Source organism: Heterocephalus glaber, unplaced genomic scaffold (genome assembly GCF_053883595.1).
Source record: "Heterocephalus glaber isolate CG9 unplaced genomic scaffold, H.glaber_assembly_v1.0 deba00000901, whole genome shotgun sequence".
Lineage (NCBI taxonomy): Eukaryota > Metazoa > Chordata > Mammalia > Rodentia > Bathyergidae > Heterocephalus > Heterocephalus glaber.
In genome coordinates, this window is record NW_028258171.1 from 14,352,496 (window position 1) to 14,374,479 (window position 21,984).

Genomic DNA, 21,984 nt, shown 5'->3' on the forward strand with positions numbered 1-21,984 from the left:
TGTGCTTACTGATCATTTGTATACTCTACTTGGACAAATGTTTACTCACATCTTTCACCCAGTAACAGATTGGGTTAGTGCTCTTTCACTGTTGAATTGTAAAGAGTATTTTGCACATTGTGGATACTACGCCCTTATCTGATATATGGTTTATAAATAATCCCTCCCAATTTTAGGGTTGCCTTCATTTTCTTGAGAGCATCCTTTGAAGAACAAAAGTTTTTTTTTTGGTACCGGAACTGAACTCAGGACCCTGTGCTTGTGAGGCAGGCATGGTGCCACTGAGCTAAATCCCCAGCCCTGAAGAACAAAAGTTTTCAAAATTTCAACAAAATCTTATCATTTTTTTTTGTAGATTCTACTTTTGATGTCATACCTCAGAGACTGTTACCTAATTTAAGGACAAACAGAGTTACTCATGTTTTCTTTTAAAATTTGTACAGTTTTAGCTCTTATGTGAAGGTCTTTGATTCATTGTGAATTAACTTTTCTATATGGTATGAAGCAGGAGTCCAACATCATTTTTTACATATGAATATTCAGTTGTCCCAGCTCCATTTGTCAAAAAGACTGTTCTTCTCCATTGAATCATCTTGGCTATGTAAAAAATAAATTTGAACTCTCGATTCAGTTCCACTAATAATTTGAGAATAATGCCATCTTGACATTAAATTTTCAGTCCACATACATGGGATGCCTTTCCCATTTACTCTGGTCTTAAATATCTTCAACATACACAAATCTTACACTTTTGTTGTTAAACTTATTCCTAAGTATTCTATTCTTTTTTTACTACAGTAAATGGAATTGATTTCTTAATTTTATTTTCAGGTTGTTCACTGCTAACATATTAAATACAACTGATTTTTGTATGGTGACTTTTTATCCTGCAGCTTGGTTAGATGTTCCTTTGATCTCCATCTCTCTCCCCTCCCCCTTTCTTTCTTTGGATTTTCTATATATAAGATCATGTTATCTGCAAGAAGAAATAGTTTTACTTCTTTTTAACTTGAATGCCTTTTCTTTTCCTTACATAACTGTCTTGGCTCACACACAAAGTACAATGTTGAACAGAAATGATGGGAGGGAACATTTCTGCTTTGTTTCTGATCTTTGGAAAAAGATTTCCATTTTTCACCAATAAAGTATGATTTTTAGCTGATGGTCTTTTGTAGATTTCCCTTAATAGGCTGAGGTAGCTCCTTTCTGTTTCTACCTTCCTGAGGGTTTTTATTATGAAATGGTGTTGTATTTTTGTCAAATGCTTTTCCTACATCAAAAATCATATGATGCATTTTTCCTTTACTTTATTAATATATGCTATTTTTAGTAAGGCAAATTTAGGGACAGCCACAACATGAACACTTTTCTCTCCCAACTCTCTCTGTCTTTTCTTCATTCCCTATCTTCTTACATCTTTTTTTTTTCTCTTAGAAAATCACTCCAGTTAACCTTGCATTCTTTGGATAAATCCCACTTATTCATGGTGTTTAACTCTTTATGTGTTGCTGGACTCAGTAACTGGTGTTTTGTATTTGTAACAGATATTGGTTTCCCCTCCCTCTTTGTAAATGCTTTTATCTACTTTCAGTATCAGGGTTATACTGGCTACATAGGATGAGCTGTAAAATCTCCCTCTTCTATATTCTGGAGAGTCTGTAAAGTGCTAATTCTTTAACTGATGCTAATTCCTTTAATATTCGATAGAATTCACCAGAGAAGTCATCTGGTTTTGGGCTTCTTCAGTGGATTGTTTGCTTGTTTTTAGTATTAATTCAAATGCTTTAGTTTTTATAGTTCTATTCAGATTTTTCATGTCTTTAAATTCATTGTCAAATCAATTGTGAGTCTGTGTAAATTCTAGGAATTTATTTAAATTATATAGTTCCTTAGCATAGATTGTACATAATACAATCTTCTTATTTCTGTAAGGTTGGTAGTTAATAGTAATGTCCTCTTTTTTATTCTTGATTTTTAATAACTTTGATTTTTATTTTCTTGGTTAGTCTAGCTAAGTTTCTCAATTTTGTAGATATTTTCAAAGCACCATAACAATAGAGAGATCATCCTCGTTTTGTTTGACAGCTGATAATACTCCTTCATACAGATAATGGTAATATAATAAAGATGGTAAGACTTATTCTTTTTTTTGGTACCGGGGATCAAACTTAGGCCCTTGCGCTTGCACAGCAGGTGGCGAAACCACTGAGCTAAATCCCCAGCCCTTATTTTTTAAATATATAGGTCTCGACTGCACAAGAAATAGTGAGACTAATGAGGGACAGAGAAAAATGAAAAAATGGAATAAGTTAAAAATATTATACTACAGCTTTGACTAAAACAAATTACTGTGCTGGCATAATGATATATAAAGATTGTAATTTTATAACTTATTATACCTTCCATGTTCTCTTGCCAGCCCATGAATGCTTTGTTTCTATTTTGAAAAGGGAAGGATAAGATTAATACCACCAGAGAAGTATTGGCTAACTAAGGATAGATAAATGGTTCTGAAAAAAATAAATGACATATGTGTGATGTTTATTTTACACACATACCCAGGAAGAAGATAGGAAAATCATGAAAATCATAATCTTCCACAGTATGTTCATTTTTAAACAAAAATCAAGGTCCGTAGGCCACCTTTTATGTGAAAAAATTTGTATATGCCTAAAGAAAATATAGAAGAATTTAAAATGTGACACAAGGACAAAGAGTAATAGGGAAGACAGAGACAAGAATGAGAACCAGCTCTTTTGTGCTATTTTTATTTTTTGATTCAGGAACTATGTGCATTTCCTATTTGAAAGTTTGTTGACATTTGTATCTACTACTGATTCTCTCCCTTTTTTTTTTTTTTTTTTTTTAGTACTTAGGGGTTTGTTTTTTTATTGTGAAAATTCCTTTGTTACCATTTTTAGTGAAGTTGCAGGAGGGTATAAGATAAGCTTAGGCACTCAAATGATCAGGTTTCACTGAAATTCCCTTCATACTGTTCTAAAACTATAGCTTTAAATGACTAATTTAGGGGCCAGGGATTTAGCTCAGTGGTTCCAGCGCCTGCCTCACAAGCACAAGGTCCCAAGTTTGAGCCCTGGTACAAAAAAAAAACAAAAAAGACTAATTTAGGACATTTCTCTTGTAATAAGATCCCTATTAAGAGTAAATCCAATTGTATTTAAAACACATTCATCCCTTTTGGGAAACTAATACTGGTATTTCCAGAAGTTGTCTATAAACTTTCCTCTCAGCCTATGTAGATAATGAACATATTTTGTTATAACAAAAGTGATTAACAATAGTCTGAATTTATTAGCAAGGTCACTAAAAAAAGGTGAGGGAAAAACCTGTAGTGCCATGAATTTGAGACAGGACTTCAAGAATCCTTAAGAGAGCAAAAGGTTGCCAACAGAGTGGAGCAGAGTAACCCCTTAGTCTCCCTGGTTCATTAACTGGAGTTTCACACATCAAATCACAAGCACAAATAAGCTTCAGAATAGCAGGGATAAAGATGAAGTTAATTTTATTTTCTTTATAGGCTCGAACTTAGGAATGGCAGAAAATAGGAAAAGGTAAGAAATACTCTGGGTGTCCCACCAATTATTGAATAGGTTTCTTTTTGTGTGAAAATTTTCCATCAAATTCTAACCAAATTAACCTGTCTCTGAAGAAATGATGATAATCCTCCTTGAAGTGGACACATTTTTAAGCCACATTAGATTCATTCATCCCACTTGCAATACCAGGTCTTGATTCTTATCTGTGGCTTTATCTCTCCTTTTGATTATGATGAAGTCAACTTACACTTATTTTCAGGATGGGATTATAACAACTGTAAGGAATTCAGGTACTTGGATGCAATACTATCAGTCACTATCAGTCACAGACTATCTGGGACATCTGGGAAGAAAGACTCACTCTTTCACTATGAATTTGAACACAAGATGCTATACACCAGATCTGGAACCCAGGATGTACCTGGGTAGCTCCAACATGAAGGAAGGCAGAGTAGACAGGATTTTGATGATTTGTCAGTATCACCCCTTGACTTCTCAGTATAATGAATTACTAAATCTGCCTTTTGGCTTCAGACATTTTGTGTTAAGTTTTCTCTCCCTTGTACCCAAAGAATAAATTGTTATCTCCTCATTTATCAGTTACTTGGGGAGACTATACCAGCAAACCTACTTCTCAGGATCCTATATATCTAAGCAAAAGATCTGCATCCTGACATCAGGGAATTACCTGGGAACTAATAAACTACTCATTGGAAAGTAAGAATCAGAGGAAAGAGATTCTTATAACAGGAGCTACGGAGATCCCAAAGGGTAACCTTGCAGTTTCTAACAATTTTTTTAAAGTTCTTTTATACTTTTACTTTAATCCATGAGGTGGTATTAAGATGTTACAGTAGGCCGGGGATTTAGCTCAGTGATCTCACCACCTGCTGCATAAAGCTCAAGGACCCGAGTTCAATCCCCAGTACCAAAAAAAAAAGATGTTACAGTAAAACATGAAACAACTCCACATTATTATCCAGATGTTGCTAAGGACATGGTTCCTAGTATCATGTATTTCTTGCTTTATAAGGACTCAAGACACATTTACTTGAAGGCTCAGAATCAGATGAATGGTTTTCAATAAGAACTGATTTGTTCTTACCATAAATCTGAACCTGATCAGATTTTTCTTCATTCCAGCTATTAGCTCAGTGTCAAATTTGTGACAGACTTTTACTCTAATATTCCCTTTAACATAGAACTTAACATTTTTGAAATATATATATATCCCTCTTTCCTCTCTCTCTCTCCCAATAACATCTTAAAAGAGGTTTTAGCATCAAGCTGAATATAAATTAATCAATGAGCTAAATATCCTGCCTAGTGTTCCACTGTTTTCTGCATAAAACTTCAAAGTTCAGCTTCCTCTGGCAGCAACTAACTGGACAGGTTAAGCTGCTAACCAGCAGTTTCAACAATTCTTAGCTTTTTCAGAGTTGTGTGACTTTTAAGTATTCTCAGTTTTTGAAGTTCAGAGCATAAGACACAAGCTTAAAACTGCATCTTTTCTTGTTTTCAGCCTTAGATTAATGTAGATTAACTTAATACATTAAGTTAAGCAGCCTTTTCTCCATACAGGGGTGGTGGTGGTGGAATCAAACATCATCATCTTCATCCAGATATAATCACTCTTCAAATTCGGTTCAGAAACTTCACTGATTAAAGGAAGAGTTGGCATTGGAGAAACAGGCAGCACAACAAGAAAACTCTGTTAATGTTTCTCATATCCTAGACAAAAGTATTGAGTTTTAGACCAGATGTAGAATGTATTCATCAAAGAACTCACATGGCTGTATTTTTGATAATTCTTCCTTGGTCCATTTTCTGCCCAATGCCATGCACAACAAACACAATATGGGTAGTCTGTGATGGCTTGTCTTCTAACGTGGCTTCTTCTACGTAACCTCTATGAAGTCTGGTCCCGCTACTTGATGCTGTGGAAACATTATGATTCCAAGTTTACTATTTATTTTGAGAAGGAGAACATTCACAATATGTTTTTTAAAAAGTAGTAATAAGCATATAAAGAAAAAATTCCCTTGGGGTAGAGAGGAGGAAATAAAATTTGTAAAACAAGATATACTGATTGGGTGATACAAAGAGAATGGGGGATGAGAACAAGGCCAGGGACAACTAGGAAAAAGAAAGGCAAGGACGAATTAAATACATAAAAATTTAAGATGCCTCTTTAAAAACGACCAGTAAGCAAAACTAAAAGACAAACAGCAAACTGGGAAACATTATATAAAACATACAGAGAGCTTACTATGTAAAAAGTAAAAAGACCAACTATTCAGATGGCAAAATGGGCTAAAGGTGAGGTATGGTAATTCACAAAATATATTCAACTAATACGCATCTAAAAGAGATCCAAGCACGTTCATTATACAAAATTAAAATAAAAATGGGATAGTAAAATTTTATCGGACAATTTTTTAAAATTTATTTTTTGATAATGCTCTCACACATCTTCCCTTGAGCATCACACTCTTCTGACTTTCAGTTAAACTTTAGAGTTGTCCTTCATTTTCTCACCTTCTATTTATGCTTCAGCCCATGCTAAGCAGGCTTCAGCTCCACCAATTCAAGTTACCAGTGACCCTCATGTCACTATATCCAAGGGAAAACTTTCAGTCTTTATCTTCTGTGACCTTAGATTTCAACTGCTGTGCTTTATTTTCACTGCCTCAGCATTGAGTGCTTTTATGCTTTTACACATATAAAAGATACTTATGAATCCTGTCAGTCACTCTGTACATTCATGGATGAATACAAGTCAGCTCAAGCACCTTAATACAAGTTTCATTTAACAGAGTACCTGTCACTGAATTTAATACCTACTTAACATATACTAAAAACAGAATTTGAAATGTCTATTTTGGATATAAGAAAAAAAATTCCCCCAATTTTGACCAACCTTAGTAATTTTTCACAATTACCTTTAGAAAATCCCAATTTTTGGGTAACTGTTCTTGCAATTTTAGATGTTGTTGCATCGCTATAAAGATACACCTCATTCACACTGTGCCAGTCCACGTGGTTTCGACTCAATTTGAAACTATGAATAGCTGTTGCAAAAAAGAAAAATTTGAAGGTCTCTATAACAAACTTTATTTGTGTGCAAAATTATAACACTTGGATCTTTGAATCAAAATTACCTAACAATTCAGATACATAACTCAGTACAATGGAAAAACTATTTCATTAAAAAAAAAAACTTTGTCAAGTAAGTAATGGGTAGGGCTTTTATTTTGTAACTGATTAACCATGCTACAGAAAATGACAACTTCTTAAAAAAATGTGGAGTAAATGGCAAAACTACCACAATTTTAACTTCTAATTCATAGTTAATGTGTTTGATTGTTAAGGAACTGTGTTCCCAGGTTTTGTGACTCTTCTGTAGGTCTGAGAGACACTATACCTATTTGAAAGTGTGCAATAACTTTCATTCAGAAACTTACGTCCCATTTGTTCTGTAGATTTTATAAGTATCAGAAAAATCTATAAAAATTGCACTCGGTGCAAGATAAAACAAGAATGTGGAAAGAGGATTATCTGTGGGAATATAAGGTATTTTTGGACTGAGTATTAAATTTCACATTCTCATCTTCAGAAACATAAGTTCCTTCCAATCACTGTGCCTGATCTGTCTTCTTAAAATATATTTAAGGCAGAATATTATCTTCTATTTTCTGTACAAAGGCACTGAGCTACAAAGACATTAAATTATTTGTCACAGAGCTGGTTACAGGAAGAGTCTAACTTTTCTGATTTGAAAGTTAAACATAAAAAGACATAGCACTGGTCAAGGACTAAGATCATAAGGCATTTGTATAAAAACCTATTCCCTAGAATAAACAGGTACACTATGAGAGAATGTATTTCTTAGTTATGTTATAAGTGTAATTTCAAAAATTTGTAAAAAATCAATTGATATTTTACTTACTTGCCAGGACATGTTACTGACACAGAACACAAGACCACATTCAATTAGCACAATAAATAATATTGTCAGTTCCATAGAAAACAATGTACAAGGTCAGCTTTTTTTTAATAAAAAATCTTTTCATAGATAAAAGAAAACTTTTTCAAAGGTTTAAGATTATTTTTCAACCACATTCTTACTAAAATAATCTTAAGCAATAAGCTAAAAAGATCAAGACTACAAGACTGAGATATTTAGAGAATAGTGTTGAGCCACCAAAAGTTTGTTCATTCTTAAATCCACACATTGTCTTAGTGTAAAACCTCTTAATATTGGCGAACATCTTATTACTATGCCATAAACAGTTTACAAATGTTTATACACATGTATAATAAAGCAACACTATGCATAAAGGACAGACTTTTAAAAAAACTAGACATTTCTATTCTTTGAACACAAGGAATGCTATAAACTGGGAATACAACTACAAAGAGAAATAGAACTACAATTACTGTACCTTGGGAACGCTTTCATTTAAGACCTGCCGCATCTGAACTCTCCTTATATCCTCTCCATTTGAAGAGAGAAGGGAGGGAGAAGGGAGGGAGGTGGTAGACAACTAAGAAAGCAAAAACACTGAGCTTCAAAGTAAATTTAAATGAGGCTTGCTGTTTTGGGTTTTTGTTCTAGTATTAACTCAAAAAATGAGTTGTATTTGACAAACATTATTCTGAATGCTTAATTTATAGAATTTCTAGTTAAAATCATTAAAGCAAAACATTAGCTTAATGTTTATCAAATATATGCTCTACTTTTACTGACAGAAACAAAGGCAAATATTTAAATTTTCGGTTACAGATAGTTCTGCGATTATCAGTTATGTCTTTGCATCGACAGCATTAAAAATAGAACATGGCATTTTTACAATACTAAGGTTATTTACTCTCACCAAATTTGTGACTATTACATAGCCAACAGATGTGTACAAATTGAGAATGCAATAAAAGCATTTTAAACATCTAATGGAGCTTGTCTAAGAAGATATCACAGTATACATTCCACTGGATGCCTTCTAAAACTGAAGTATTAAGGGTGGGCTTGAGGCTTCCCCTAGAGTCAAGATATTCTTTTCACAACTTTATCCAAGTCGCTGAAAGACTTTTACAAATGAAGTCTATAAAGCCAAAATTAAATTGGAAGCTTTACTTTTAACTATTTTTTTGGAAAGATTGGTGACAGAATAATACAAAGAATGTTATTAGTAAAAATGTATGTTGTGATATCTTGTAAGCATAAAACAAACAACATAGAGAAAAGCCAGGCCTGATATCTGGAAAATCAGTAGATAACCTTCAAGTCAACATATTCCTGGTCAAATTTTGTTAGTTACGTATCAATAAATTTATTTATATTTTAAGAAAGTAATTGTTTAAGTTCACTTGAAACTGAACCTTACAAATCAGTTTACTAGTTTAGCTAATAAATTCTAGATCTTATATGATTTAAATTTTATGTTCTAATATATTTGATTTTCATCCTCAGTTCCTTCTACATTATATTTGACATTTAAAGGTTAAATACTGCTTAAATGCACAAATCTTTAATTCCTGATGTATAACAAATCTGGTGTATATACAGATAAAGTATATGCAAAGATTTGCACAATAAAGTTATTTAGGAAATGCTAATTAGGTAATACTATGTTTATATATTTAATAACTATGCCTAAATGTAATTAGAGTGCTATAAGAACTACAGACAGAGACTAAAAGCTGGGTTGTTATATCAGGATTATAAAAAAGATTTCAATGTCACAGAGGTAGAAAATGACATTTGAAGCAGTTTTCTTCACTGAAATGTTTCTTCTTTCATGTGCCTTCTGGTCAGTTATTCAGGAGTAGATGCACCACTTAGACCAGGAAACAGTTTCAGACAAAACATTCATTGGGAAAAGCTGCTAACACACCACAGTAGATCAAACTGACATAAACTTGAGAATTTACTACACAGAGAAACATAAACTAGTAAGACTAACATGAACCAAATTTCAAGTAATGGGAAGCAGGGACCACCTGACCACTTTTTAAAATTATGCAAACACTTCAGGTATCTAAGTGTATCACCCAGTGCTTCCATTCTGTCCTTGAGGTCTGCTGTTCATGTAGTCAACAGAATTCTTTGTCTCTGGGATTTCTATCTGGCACCTTCCAAAGAGTCTGTATCTTTGGTAAATTTGTCATTTGGGTTTTGAATAGTTTGGGTCTGCTCTTTTATTTTTTTTGCTTCTTCTATAATCACATTGGTTGATTTTTTTGTTCCATTAACTTTTGGGTTGTGTCATCTTTGTGCTCATCAAGTTTCTTTGCTTCTTCTTTAATCTCTTCATGCAGCTCAACTATTTGGTGCTTGATTTCCTCTCCACTGCTGTCCTTTGGATCTGCTTTAGCGGAGTTGGGAGTCTTTGGAGGCATTTTGTTGCCTTGTTTTTTCATGTTCCTGTGTGTGTGTGTGTATGTGTGTGCGCGCACGGTTGAAGTCTAATGCAGTAAAGAGAATTTGCTGTTGGTACGAAGATCTCTTTAGTTAGGTTCTGCTTTCCAGCGATTTGGTCTCAGCTTTGTCAACAGGTATCGTCTACCTTCACCATATTCAGATTAATTGGGATGGACCCAGTCACTGTGTTGTATAGAGAATGCTCCTACTGGTTATATCAGCACCTACAGGTCCAACCCTGCATCAATTACAGACATTAAAACTTGTTTTTACATTTTTGCCCTTTTGTCAGTGCCCCTTACAGAATGTACTTTACTGTTATAGGTGGTGAATGTGGGATGTGGAGCAGGAATGAGAAAAAAAAGGGGAAAGTCAGTAGGAGAGAGAGCTAAGAGCAATTTAAATAGGTAAAAGATAAAGATAGGAGGTCAGACTCGCAGGCATTTTTAGAGCTGGAGTAAAGGGTTAGTGTTAGGGAGGTTTATAAGAATATCTGTAGAGGTGGGGGGTGGGAGGTGTAAATGGAGGCTGAGGGATACCGTGAGGTCGTTGGATCCTGTTAACTTACAGTATTTGTAGTTAGCTGGGAATCCTGTATGCACACTTCTGTTAAGGGTTACCTCGCCATGACCATGCATGGTGCCATTCGAGTTAAGGCTCTGTTGGTCTATTCTTCCCCTCTTTTGTACATAAACAGGTGCCTGCTATATATATTGCATGAAAGGTGAAAAAGCAGTGAGGGAAGACAGGGAAATCAGTAAAATGAGGAAGAGTGAATATAAAATGAGGGAGAGTGAATAGAATACAGAGGAAAGAAGGTTCAAAAAGAGAAAAAAGACCAAGAGGAAAAAAGAAACTTGAAAAATAAACCTGCCAGCTGGAGGATGGTGTGGCTTAACCAGTGGCTGTCTGCCCCTCCCATCTGCCTCCTCTTGTACCCCATGGACTGGGACAGTCTGCTTCAAACTGCCACCCTCCAATTCAATATGTCACAGCCATAGAGTCAGCGTGGTGCTCCTCCCACTCTGCTGCCACTTCAGATACTGATGCCAATGTGAAGAAGGGGCCACCCTGGAGTGGCTAAGATCAGGACAAGAGGGACCTGTGACCCTTGTCTGTATACCCAACATTCATAGCAAGCTTTCATCCCTGCTCCTCACTGAATCAGGGCTGCAAGCTGCTACATGAGCAGCACTCCTCAGCCACTTCTGGTGTAGTCTAGGAGGGCTCCCTCCTGTGTACTGACCCCCCCATGCTGCAGCACAGCCCCTGTTAAAATGAAGGCTCGCCTGGTGCTCCTATACATCTGCTCGTGACTTACTTCTGGGGTAGCACCCACTTCAATAGTCCTATATATCTGCTTAGGGTTTTTATCCTGAGTAGTGTAGACAGAGTGGTTGTTTCCAAGAAAGAGCAATAGACACTCAAGAGTTGTTAACACCAAAGAGCTCCAGGGAGCAGCATTCAATAAAGACCAGAGCAGAGACCAGCACCTGTCAGAGCTGACTTGCAGTGTTCAGCACAGGCTGGCAAAGGAAGGTGGTGGCTGGCAGCAGGAGAGACCAGCTCTTGGCAGAGTTGACCTATGGTGTTGATGGAGGATGGCACTGCCAATGTATAATTTCCATCTGAATCAAGCAAAGAACCTTAGACTGACCGGCAAGAATTGAAGAAGAAAAAAAAGAAAAGAAAAGAAACAAAACCCAAACAAAACAAAACAAAACTGGAGAGAACCCAGAACAAACAGCTAAGCAAGAAAACACACAAAACCCCCCATGTGGCTGCTGTACAATATAGCCAGGGTCCATACAATTTCCTTCCTGCTGTAGTTGGAGTCTGCAGGTGATGGATTATCCCTCTCTCTGGACCTACTTCCTGGCTGCAAGCCCTGCTCTGGGTGTGGCTGACTGCAGACCTCTGTCACTGTCCCAAGATCCAACTACCTCAGTTAACTTGGCAAGAGGATGTGAAGTAGTTGCCCGACACGCAGACGCTCTCCATTGACTACATCAATGACTTCCCATGCTTGCCTGCTCAATACTCATTCAGCTCAGTATTCCTCCTCTAGGGGCCTTCCCCTTGGGATACAGCCAGAAGCTCTCTGCCCCACGACACTCCTGTCCTTTCACACCCAGATCCCCAACCCCAACCATCCCTGCCTCAAGAGCTCCACAGAGGGTCTCTTCTGATGTGGACTGTGGGTGGTAGACAGGTTTTCCCAGACTAAAATCTTTGTGGTGTTTAGGGAAGTAACAAGGAAGAGCCCACTCTGGCCTGGCTCTGTTTAGTCTCTGTCTTCCCCATGTCTCCAGGATGTCACCTGCAGGTCCTTGCCAGCTGCCTAGCGTTTGCAGTGTTCACCTCTCTCTGCTTAGGGCAGGTGGCCTGGCCTCCCTCGCTGACACTGGGCAGTGGATGGTGGGCCCAGGGAGCCCATGCTGGCAGTCCGGCCTCTGCAAGGCTGGCTCCTCCTCTCAGACTGCTAGAACAGCTCCCAGAATGGTGGCCCTGGACAGAGGGCGCAGGGGGAGGTGAGTGATGGCACTGCTTCCCCCTTAACAACCCAGATACTTGGTTTCATCTAAAGGATTCATCTTTTGGATTGAGTTTCCATTTCTGCATGTGACTGCTTCCCCCATTTCAGAATGCCTGTATTTTTTCAGTGGCTGTCCTCCAAGTATCTCCAATGCACCTCCTTTAATCAGCCAAATTGGAATTTCAGATTTTTCTATTTTTTCCATTAATCTTTTTCAGTTCTAGGATCCAATCCAGGATGCCATACTGTAGTTTGTTGTCATGTTTCATGTCTAACTATGACAAATTTCTCAGTTCTTCCTTGTCTTTCATGACCTTGATCCTTTTGAAAAGTACTGGTTAGTTATTTTGAAGAATGATCTTCCAATTGAATTTGTCTGCTGTTTTCTCACTATTAAATTATGGACATATATTTTCTGGTGAGTGATATGCATTACTAACCTATTTATTTCAATTTTTAAAACTAATTATTTCAGGGCCGGGGATTTAGCTCAGTGGTTCCGGCACCTGCCTCGCAAGCGCAAGGTCCCGAGTTCGATCCCCAGTACCAAAAAAAACCCAAACAAACTAATTATTTCATGTGCTTGGATATTACCGAACTACACATTTGAAGGCCTGATTTTATTTGGATGACTGACTCAAGTGAAACAACAGGCTTCCATTTGTTAGGCTGCTGGATGAATGTCTCCTAGCCTGGGGTTGGGTGGGAGAGAATCAATTTTCAGGTCAGGTCTCAGGATAACTAAGCTTAGATTTCAACATCTAAACACAAAAAGTGATTCTCTTTTTGTAAATTATATTTATGTGGATATTAGAACTTTCACCAAACTGTGATCGATGTCTTTAATTCAATGCTCATTTTGAGGTTAGTAGGAAAATACTGAATATATGCAATCTAGCTACCCTAACCAAACAGATAAAATCAGATAAAAAGGGAATTATCATTTTAACATCCCTCCTTAGTCAAGAATTGTTTACTTTCTTTCAAATTCCCTAGAGCATTTAATAAGAGTCCTCAAATATAGTATTTTTTACAAACTTTATATAACGGAATTTCCCAGAAAGCCTTATTTTAGTAACTACAGATCACTGACTACTGACTATTCGAAAGTGTAATATTTACTCTCTGCTATGCCATCTTCTATTTATTCTTTTGTGAATGTTCTTATGTGTTGGTTTGGTCTTCTAAATAAGCTGAAAACTCCTTGACGGTAGAAATCCTCTATTTCTTTCACAAAAGTGCCTAGGCACAATATCTACATTTGGAAACCTCGAATATCTCCAGACAACATGAAGAATCAAGGCTTTATCAACTATATATGAGAAAATTTAGTTGGAAAAGATATTTTTCTCCTCAAATTAATGAAATACAAAATTTCACAGGCTTAGATGTAGTAAGAGCAAAACACCTAAAAGATTGTATTTTTAATCTTTGTAGGCACTATAAATTTGAGGTTATTTTCTCCCAAGAGTTGGCTTTTTGGGATTGAAAATTGTAGCTTTTGGGATGGCAGATGTTCTGTTCTTCAGATCAGCTATAATTTCCAAATGTACCTCAAAATTTTTCATAATCTTCGAAGTCATATATCACATCTTAATACACAGCAAATAACTGAAAATTCTAACAGTATATTTAAATGGAATTTAACTTCTAATCTTTATTAATAACAAAGCATGCTGAATCTTGGCCTATCGGTGACAGTATATTTTTAAAAATCAATTTTCTTCTAGAAAACTCCAAAAGAATCAATTTTTTAAAATTACAATGCAAAAATGTTTCGAGTTTAATCATACTGTTATTACTAAGATAAGAATATTGCTATACTATCCTACGTTGATACTCTAGAATTGACATACACTTTTATACTCAAATACATACTAAAAACCTAACAAAATAGGTTCTTGTATCAGACTCATTTAAATTTGGGCACTTTGAGAAAAACTGAAGAATTTGCTTACATTTAGTATTTAGCGAGCAGAAGTAAAAAGGACATATTGATGTTCAATTTTATTGTAGGTAAGATTCCCAATAGGTGGGATCTAGAGATGAAACAGAGCTAATGATTAACTTTCACTAGGATGAGTTAACAAATTGAGAAATATGTTTTGAACATACATAAGAAGGGGGAACAATCTATTTTACATATTCACCCTTTTGCTGCTCTAAGCTTTTAGATTTTTCTCTTTCACTAAAAATAAGGAATTTGTGTGGCTAACCTGGGTTTGGTAAACGTGAACTGCAATTTTTGGGGCAGAAGACTTAAGGAGAATACAAGGGGAAAAAACTTAAAAATTCAGACTTCTCCAATGGCAATAAAATTATCTTATATTAAGAAGTTCATCGGGCCGGGGATTTAGCTCAGTGGTTCTGCCGCCTGACTCGCAAGCATAAGGTCCCGAGTTGGATCCCCGGTACCAAAAAAAAAAAAAAAAAAAAGAAGTTCATCATTCAGATACTATGAAGTGGATTTGAGATTATTCTGGTAGTAGTGATGAGAGGTTACAAAATATTTCATCCACTAAATAAAATCACAGATACTATATAAAATTGGCTCTTTGCCCTTAACAAAAGCAAAGTATTTATTTCTATGGCAAACTGCAGGCATGTAGCTCTTATACTGAACCGCTCTGAATAAAAATTGATAAGTAACAACTTTAGTGTGAATTTTCCAGTGAAATAAGGACACATTTGATTCCACAGATTAGAAAAATGAGATTATATTTCTATTTCCTGCAGTATGCTATCTGCACAAAATACACAAATATTATTACATAAATGTTAGATTTAACTGCCAATTTACTCTGAAGTCACAATTTTCTTCAGTTATACTGACTTTTAACCAAGTAGATGCAAAAGATATTTTAATATGATATAAGGAAACAGTTGCTGTGACCAACGTGTACATATGTATCTTCAGAGAGATAAGGACAGTAAAAAGCAGAAAAGGGAGAAAAAAATGGATGCTTGCTAAAAATAAGAAGAAAATCTTCAGCCAATATAAAGCTTGTTTTGCCATCAGACATTATATAAACAATTACTTCCAACCACATAATTTGTTTTTTCAAGGTGCATTCAGTAAGTTATCTGATCAATACGGAATTTCTCTGCCTTGGAAATACTTGGAAAAAAAGTCATTCAATTTGTATTTTAATTCAGTAGGCTCAGTGGAGCTTGCCAAGAAACCTCTCAAATAAAGGCAAGCATGGATGAAGAAACGCTTTTAGATTAAAAATAATTTTAAAGCAGTATCTATACATTCTAATCTACCTGTACACTTTATACTCACCAGAATAGTTGATCCCACTGCCTGCAGTAAATGGAACAATAGAAGTATTTTTAACTTTGCCACGTATGTTGAATTTTACTCAGACACATAATGAAAATAAGGCAACTGTATATTTTTAAATACTGCAAATATATTCAAATCCTGAATAAGGAAATGTAAAAAGCACACTTTCAAATCAGAAACTGATTATTATTGTCATTAGGGAGATAGCTGAGATACACAAAGGCAATTAAAATTTTTTAATTACAGGAAAAGAAGCAACATTAACACACTAAAAAAACAGTTCTACTGATATAATGATAGGGAATTTTTGTTAAAAAATTTTTTGGTAAGATCAATTTCATTTGATAATTATAAAACTGCCCAAAAGACTAATTCAGGGAGTACAATATAGCAATTTGTGCATTTATAATAAATTGTGTTAGTATCATGCAATGGAGCATAGATAATAAGCAAAGTAAAAATTTAGATACAGTTTTAAATTCTAGAATAATTATTGAATATTTTAAAAAATCAAATTTTAGGGCTGGGGATATAGCTCAGTGGCAGAGCATTTATCTAGCACATGTCCCTGGGGTTCTATTCCCCAGCGCCTTAAATAAATATTCAGATTTTATGAATTCTAATCCTCAATTACCATTATAACGCTTAGGAACTCTAAATTCTATCAATAATTTACTTTGTTTACTGAATAAATGTATTAACTAGTCTTACCATCTTTTCCATCTATGGATTTTGACATTTCAGTATCAAAATTTTCCTGCATCTGTCGACCCTTAAAACGACTGAGATGTTCTTGCTCAATTAAATTACTTTCTTCTTCTTCCAGAGGCTGCCAAGTGCCATCAATAAACCACTGTCCACGCATTACTGGTATTTTATCAGCCTCTGAAAAGAGAAATCACAAAAATATACACTTCAGGATTCAATCTCTCAAAGTGAGACACTGTAGCTACAATCCTACATTTTGCTGCTGCTGTCACAAAAACAGACTTTCATAACCCAAAACAATCATTTAAAGTCTTTAGCAAATTTCAAGCCAGGGTATATCTTTTTTTTTATTAGCATAAAAAAACCTATATTTTTTCAGCGTCAGGAATTGAACTCAGGACCTTGCACTTGCCAGGCAGGTGCAGTGCCACTGAACTACATCCCTGGCCCTAGTAGCATAAAAATTTACATGTAAAATTTTTTTTTAATACTTGAAAAGTAGATGAGCAACTATTTATTTAATTTAGGCCCTACAGGGGGTTTAGATAAGTTTCATACAAAGTTTTGTTGATAGTTCCAAAGTCTTAGAAAATACTGATGTAAAATCCTAGAAGTAATATTTAGAAATTGTACAGTTGCCAGTGCTGTGCACAACTTTTTAGGACAGCCTTAGAGGTAACAGACTCCCAGTTAGTATATAGGAATAAACTACTGATTATAGTAAATTTCTCACCTATTTTAGAAAAAAATTTTTATTGAATAACAACATTTCCCTGATTAAACTGTTCCAATTATTTAAAATAAATCACTATCGTTAGCTATCCTGAATTATGAAAAGATGTTTCTTAATATGGCAAAAATAAATCAAAATGAAGATAATAAAACCATATAAGTAAAAAGCACAATGAAATAAGTGAACCTACCTATGTAGGAAGCTGGCGATTTAATCACATAAAGAGAAATTATTTCAAGTTAATTTAAAACACAGTATTTGTATATATTAGGAAATATCCTATGGACAAAAAGAACAATAAACATATCTTAAACTTTTTGTAATAAACACTACTGGTACTGCTAATTCAAAACTGTAGGTTATGATGAATGTATTAATTCTGTTAATAGCATTAGGACCCTAGAATTGTAGCACGAAAGAGATAAAAACATAAGAAAGAATTTCGTAATTATAAACTTCAATGAGGAATGTCAGCATGAGCTAAACATTTATTTTCTCTTTAAAAAAAAAGATTGTGCTAGCTAACTGTTGCATCACCTTGAATAAGAAACGCCCATCTGATGGGCTCAGCATAGTTCTGGGCACGACTGAGTGACACTTACTGAAGAGGGAAGTCCCACCCTGCATGTGGATAGCCCCAACCTGGACTGTGGCCTGGATGGAGTAAAAAGGGAAAGAAGGAAGGCTCGCTTGTTTCTCTGGAGGCGCTCTAGGGTTTCACATGTCTCTTGCATACAGTCCAGAATTAGGTTTTGCTTTACGAAGGCATTTGAAAATCATTTGAAAATCTACTGAATCAGCTCATTAATTATGGAGATGACTGATACCTTTGAATTCAATTCTTTGTTCTTTGATAATCACTGTTTATTATTTAGACTTTTTTTTCAGTGTGGTATTTTTGGGTAATTTTACTTTTATATTTTTCGAAATTAGGAAGATTTGCACTTTTTGTTCCAGTGGTTTTGTGTGTGTGTGCATGTGTGTACATTTTAGAGTACCCTAAATCTCTTCTTTGCTTAACTTTTTATTTTTTGGTCTGTCCATTTTATTTTATTTTTTTTGGTACCGGGAACCAAACTCGGGACCTTGACCTTGTGAGGCAGGTGGCAGAACCACTGAGCTAAATCCCTGGCCCAGGTCTGTCCATTTTAAATGATGTCCTATGATTCCTACTTACTATCTGTAAATCAGAATTATTCTGCTTTTATTTCCCCTTTGTTAGAACATATAACAATCACATCCATGTCTCCATCACTGTTTTAGTCTTGGGTCTTAATCTGTTGAATTTGCACTATTTCCTAAATTTTTGCAGGTTCAAACTATCTGATACTTGGAGGACAGGTTGGCTAGACTGCACTTTGGATTTCAAAAAATACTGCTCTACAGTAGCATTCCTCTGAACAATGTTCTTAAGAAATCTGATATAAGCTACTTTTTATTAGTAAAGTGATTTCTCCCTCAGAAAGAAACATTTTAGATTTGTTCTATTATTTCTGAAAAATTTTCTTGAATTACGATTTAATTTATTGTATTTTTATTCTTCACTCAATTTTAAGTGTGTCGGATCTTTTTTTGCCTGTATAGAAATTTCTTGCTTAACAATCTACCTGGTTAACAACTGGACTTAGGACTAAAGGTGTGCTATTGGGACTTACAACCTTTTTTTTTCTGTACAATTTTGTACATTTTGTTTATAGAGCCTCAGTGTCTCTTTTTTTGTACATTTTGTTTACACAGTACTGTTAATTTCTGTTGATTGTACTGTATAGTACAGTATTGTAGTTTTGTGTGGTTATACATTACAGTACTGCAGGTAAGATTTATGCAAATAAAAGCAAAATCATCAAGTTGGAATCTCCTTTCATTTCTTTGTTCTGAATATTTTAATGTATATACTATATATATACAATTCTGCATTTAGTGAACAATGCAGTTAATGACCTAGCCACAAGACCACAATTTGGTTGTTAAACAAGGAATGGCTGTTGCCTATTGTATTTTAGGGATTTTCACTAAGTAAGTTGTACAAATAAACACAGCATGACAAGACAACTATCTTCAAAATATGTATTATTTCTATAATGTCTGGTACTGGGGAAAAACAAGCTACCTGATATTTTTTTGGATATGAGGTTGCTTGTTTTGCCTCAATATCCACAATATATGTGGTTTGGCCATTTCAATGCAGAAGGGCGTGATTTGGAGCACGGTCTTAGGAGACCCCCTGATCACATATGATACAGGCAGAACAGCTGTGCCAAGGGGCCAGAAAATTTTTCACTGCACTCTTTATTGGGGTCAGGACTATTTCTCAGGACTATCTGCTCTCACCAGCTCCTCAGGTGATAATAAAACTGATTCATTTGGAGTTACATAAGTTCTCAGATATTAAAATACTCTTTAGAAGTGGTTACCTTTGAAACTTTTGTTATGTAGAAATCCCTCATATATGGGTGCACATATTTTCTCAAATATTATATATACACTTCGGAACCACAGAAAACAACTGGACAATTATCACTGTTATTCTTGGCTCTGTGATTGTTTTACGTGTTTAATTTTTGTTTAATTTTGTCTTACACTACATACTTTATGTCTTTCTCTGCTCAAAAGTATTTACTACAAATGTGGACAGAGCAGTGGCTCCATTAATGCCAATTTCATTGTCAAGGATATCTGGCATTTCCAATGATTTTTAGAGTCAAGTAGGATCATGGTTTTGTGATATCTTAGTAGTAGTTTAGTTTCACTGGTCCCTTGCAATGACCTGCAAAAGTTCCTTCATTAATGAGCCAAAACTGCATATTCAAAACATAGCTTCTAGCAATATCAATGTAACCTTCAAGAATTAATGGAAGCTGCTAAGATGTCAGGAAAGGGCATGTGAAAAACACAGGAATAGATACTTTATTGATTTACTAAAGATCATATCTGGATTGCATCTGTTTTGGAACCATGATTATTGATGAGTACTTTGTATATCATTACTATATTGTAAGATATCCTGGATTTTCTGAGTAATTTTCATCCCTGCCTTTTCCGAAATTTGTGGGATCAATTTGCCTGAACCCAGCTGATGTGACAATTTGTTGGTGGCTACTGTATTTTATTTTAAAGGATATTGGAGAGCATGTGTTAAGAAAAACAAATCATTTTCATGAAACTATTTTGATAATATGGTGTCTAATAGATACTCCTCTTTTAATGACTTACCCATTTCATGGTCTTACGACCAAAGCATGCTGTTTGGACTTATGACCTGGAGCTCAGACTTATGATCCATTTTTTATACAGTTCTGTACCTCTTGTACAGCCTTAATGTCTTTTTTTCCCCCCATTGTTTATAGGTACATTTTCGGTATAAAATACAGTTACATTCATCATTGGGATCTTGTACCTTTACATGAGTATCTTGGTTATTTTTTTCCCCTTCCCCTGCCCTCCCTTCACCCCCTCCACCCTTCCCTATTTGCAAAGACTCTGTTTCCATTTTTTTCCTTTTCTCATATTTTTTCTTTTCCCTTCTTTCCTTTCCCCTATCCCTCCCACTTCCCCTGCTCCTTTAGACCTTTCTTCCTATTACACAATATCAATTATACATTTTTAAAATTACAATATCAAAATCTAGGAGACATTATCACAGATTTTACAGAATTTAAAAGGATATAGAAAGCATATTACAAAAATCTTCTTTGAAATAAATTTGACAACTTCTAAGAAGTACCTTGGAAGATAAACTAATGAAACTAACTCTGGAGGAAATATAAAATTTGAATAGCATCTATTAAAGAAAATATATTCCTAGCTTGAAAACCTACCTATATGACAACAACGGGCTCATATACATTTTAACTGATAAATTATATCAAACATTTAAAGCAGAAAAAAGAAGGAACACTTCTCCCCTCATTTTAGGAACTCAACATTGTGCTAATCCTAAAACTGGATAAAGATAATAGAAGAAAAAAGTATGAAGATAGATAGAAATTTGTTTAATAAAACAATTAGAAGTCAGATCTGGCAGTATGTAGAAAGTGGTTTTATTACAGGGCTGGTAGTGTTGGTTCAGCATTGGAAGACCCATGCCAAAAAGTCATCATTTTAACAGAGGAAAGGAAAAAGACATATGATCCTGTCACTAGGTGGAGAAAAAGTATTGGACTAATTTCTACAGCTGTTCATGATAAAAGCTATCAGGAGACTAGAAGTAGAACAGAACCTTCTCAACAGATCAAAGACATGTGCTTCATACTTCGAGCAAAAACACCTTATATGAATGGAGAAGACACAATGCTTTCTCCCTAAGGTGGGGAACAAGGGCAGATATGCTTACTCTTCATCTGTCCATTAAACTTTGAAACACAGGCCTAAACCAAAATAGTCTGGCAATAAAAATAAACAAATAGCATAGGATTGGCAAGGTAGAAGTAAAATCTTTATATGTAGATGAAATGATCATCTACAGAGAAAATACTATGAAAACTCTAGGAGCTCCTAGAACTTATATTTGAATTTAGCAGGATTAGAAAACACAAGGTACATATAAAAATTCAGGTCTATGTATACTTGGTATAAATGAAGAATTGGATATTGAAATTTAAAAGTTATGTAGGAGTACAAAGGACCTAGAAAAGTAAAAAGAAAAAAAAAGTGTTGGAAGACATTTATTACCTAATTTTAAGACTTCCTCTAAAGCTACGGTTATCAAGGCAGTGTTGGTGTAAGGAAAGACATATAGAT

At 35.0% G+C, this 21,984-nt stretch overlaps 1 protein-coding gene across 5 annotated transcripts in view; it reads right to left on the reverse strand.

Annotated features, from left to right (window-relative positions):
• Ddhd1 (DDHD domain containing 1) overlaps positions 1–21,984 on the reverse strand; it is an 88,404-nt gene that overhangs the window by 39,111 nt on the left and 27,309 nt on the right. For 3 of the 5 annotated variants that reach the window (XR_015450046.1, XM_004835519.3, XM_087207984.1), the window contains exons 2-5: positions 16,515–16,688; positions 15,801–15,821; positions 6,500–6,628; positions 5,347–5,494 (exon numbers count right to left, since the gene is read on the reverse strand). Coding sequence is in view for 4 of the 5 variants with exons in the window: in XM_004835519.3 (XP_004835576.2) it covers positions 5,347–5,494; positions 6,500–6,628; positions 15,801–15,821; positions 16,515–16,688 (472 nt within the window). In the remaining variant the exon portion in view is untranslated. The remainder of the gene's footprint in view (positions 1–5,346; positions 5,495–6,499; positions 6,629–15,800; positions 15,822–16,514; positions 16,689–21,984) is intronic. The other 2 variants (XM_004835520.3, XM_004835518.3) reach the window with 1 other exon arrangement.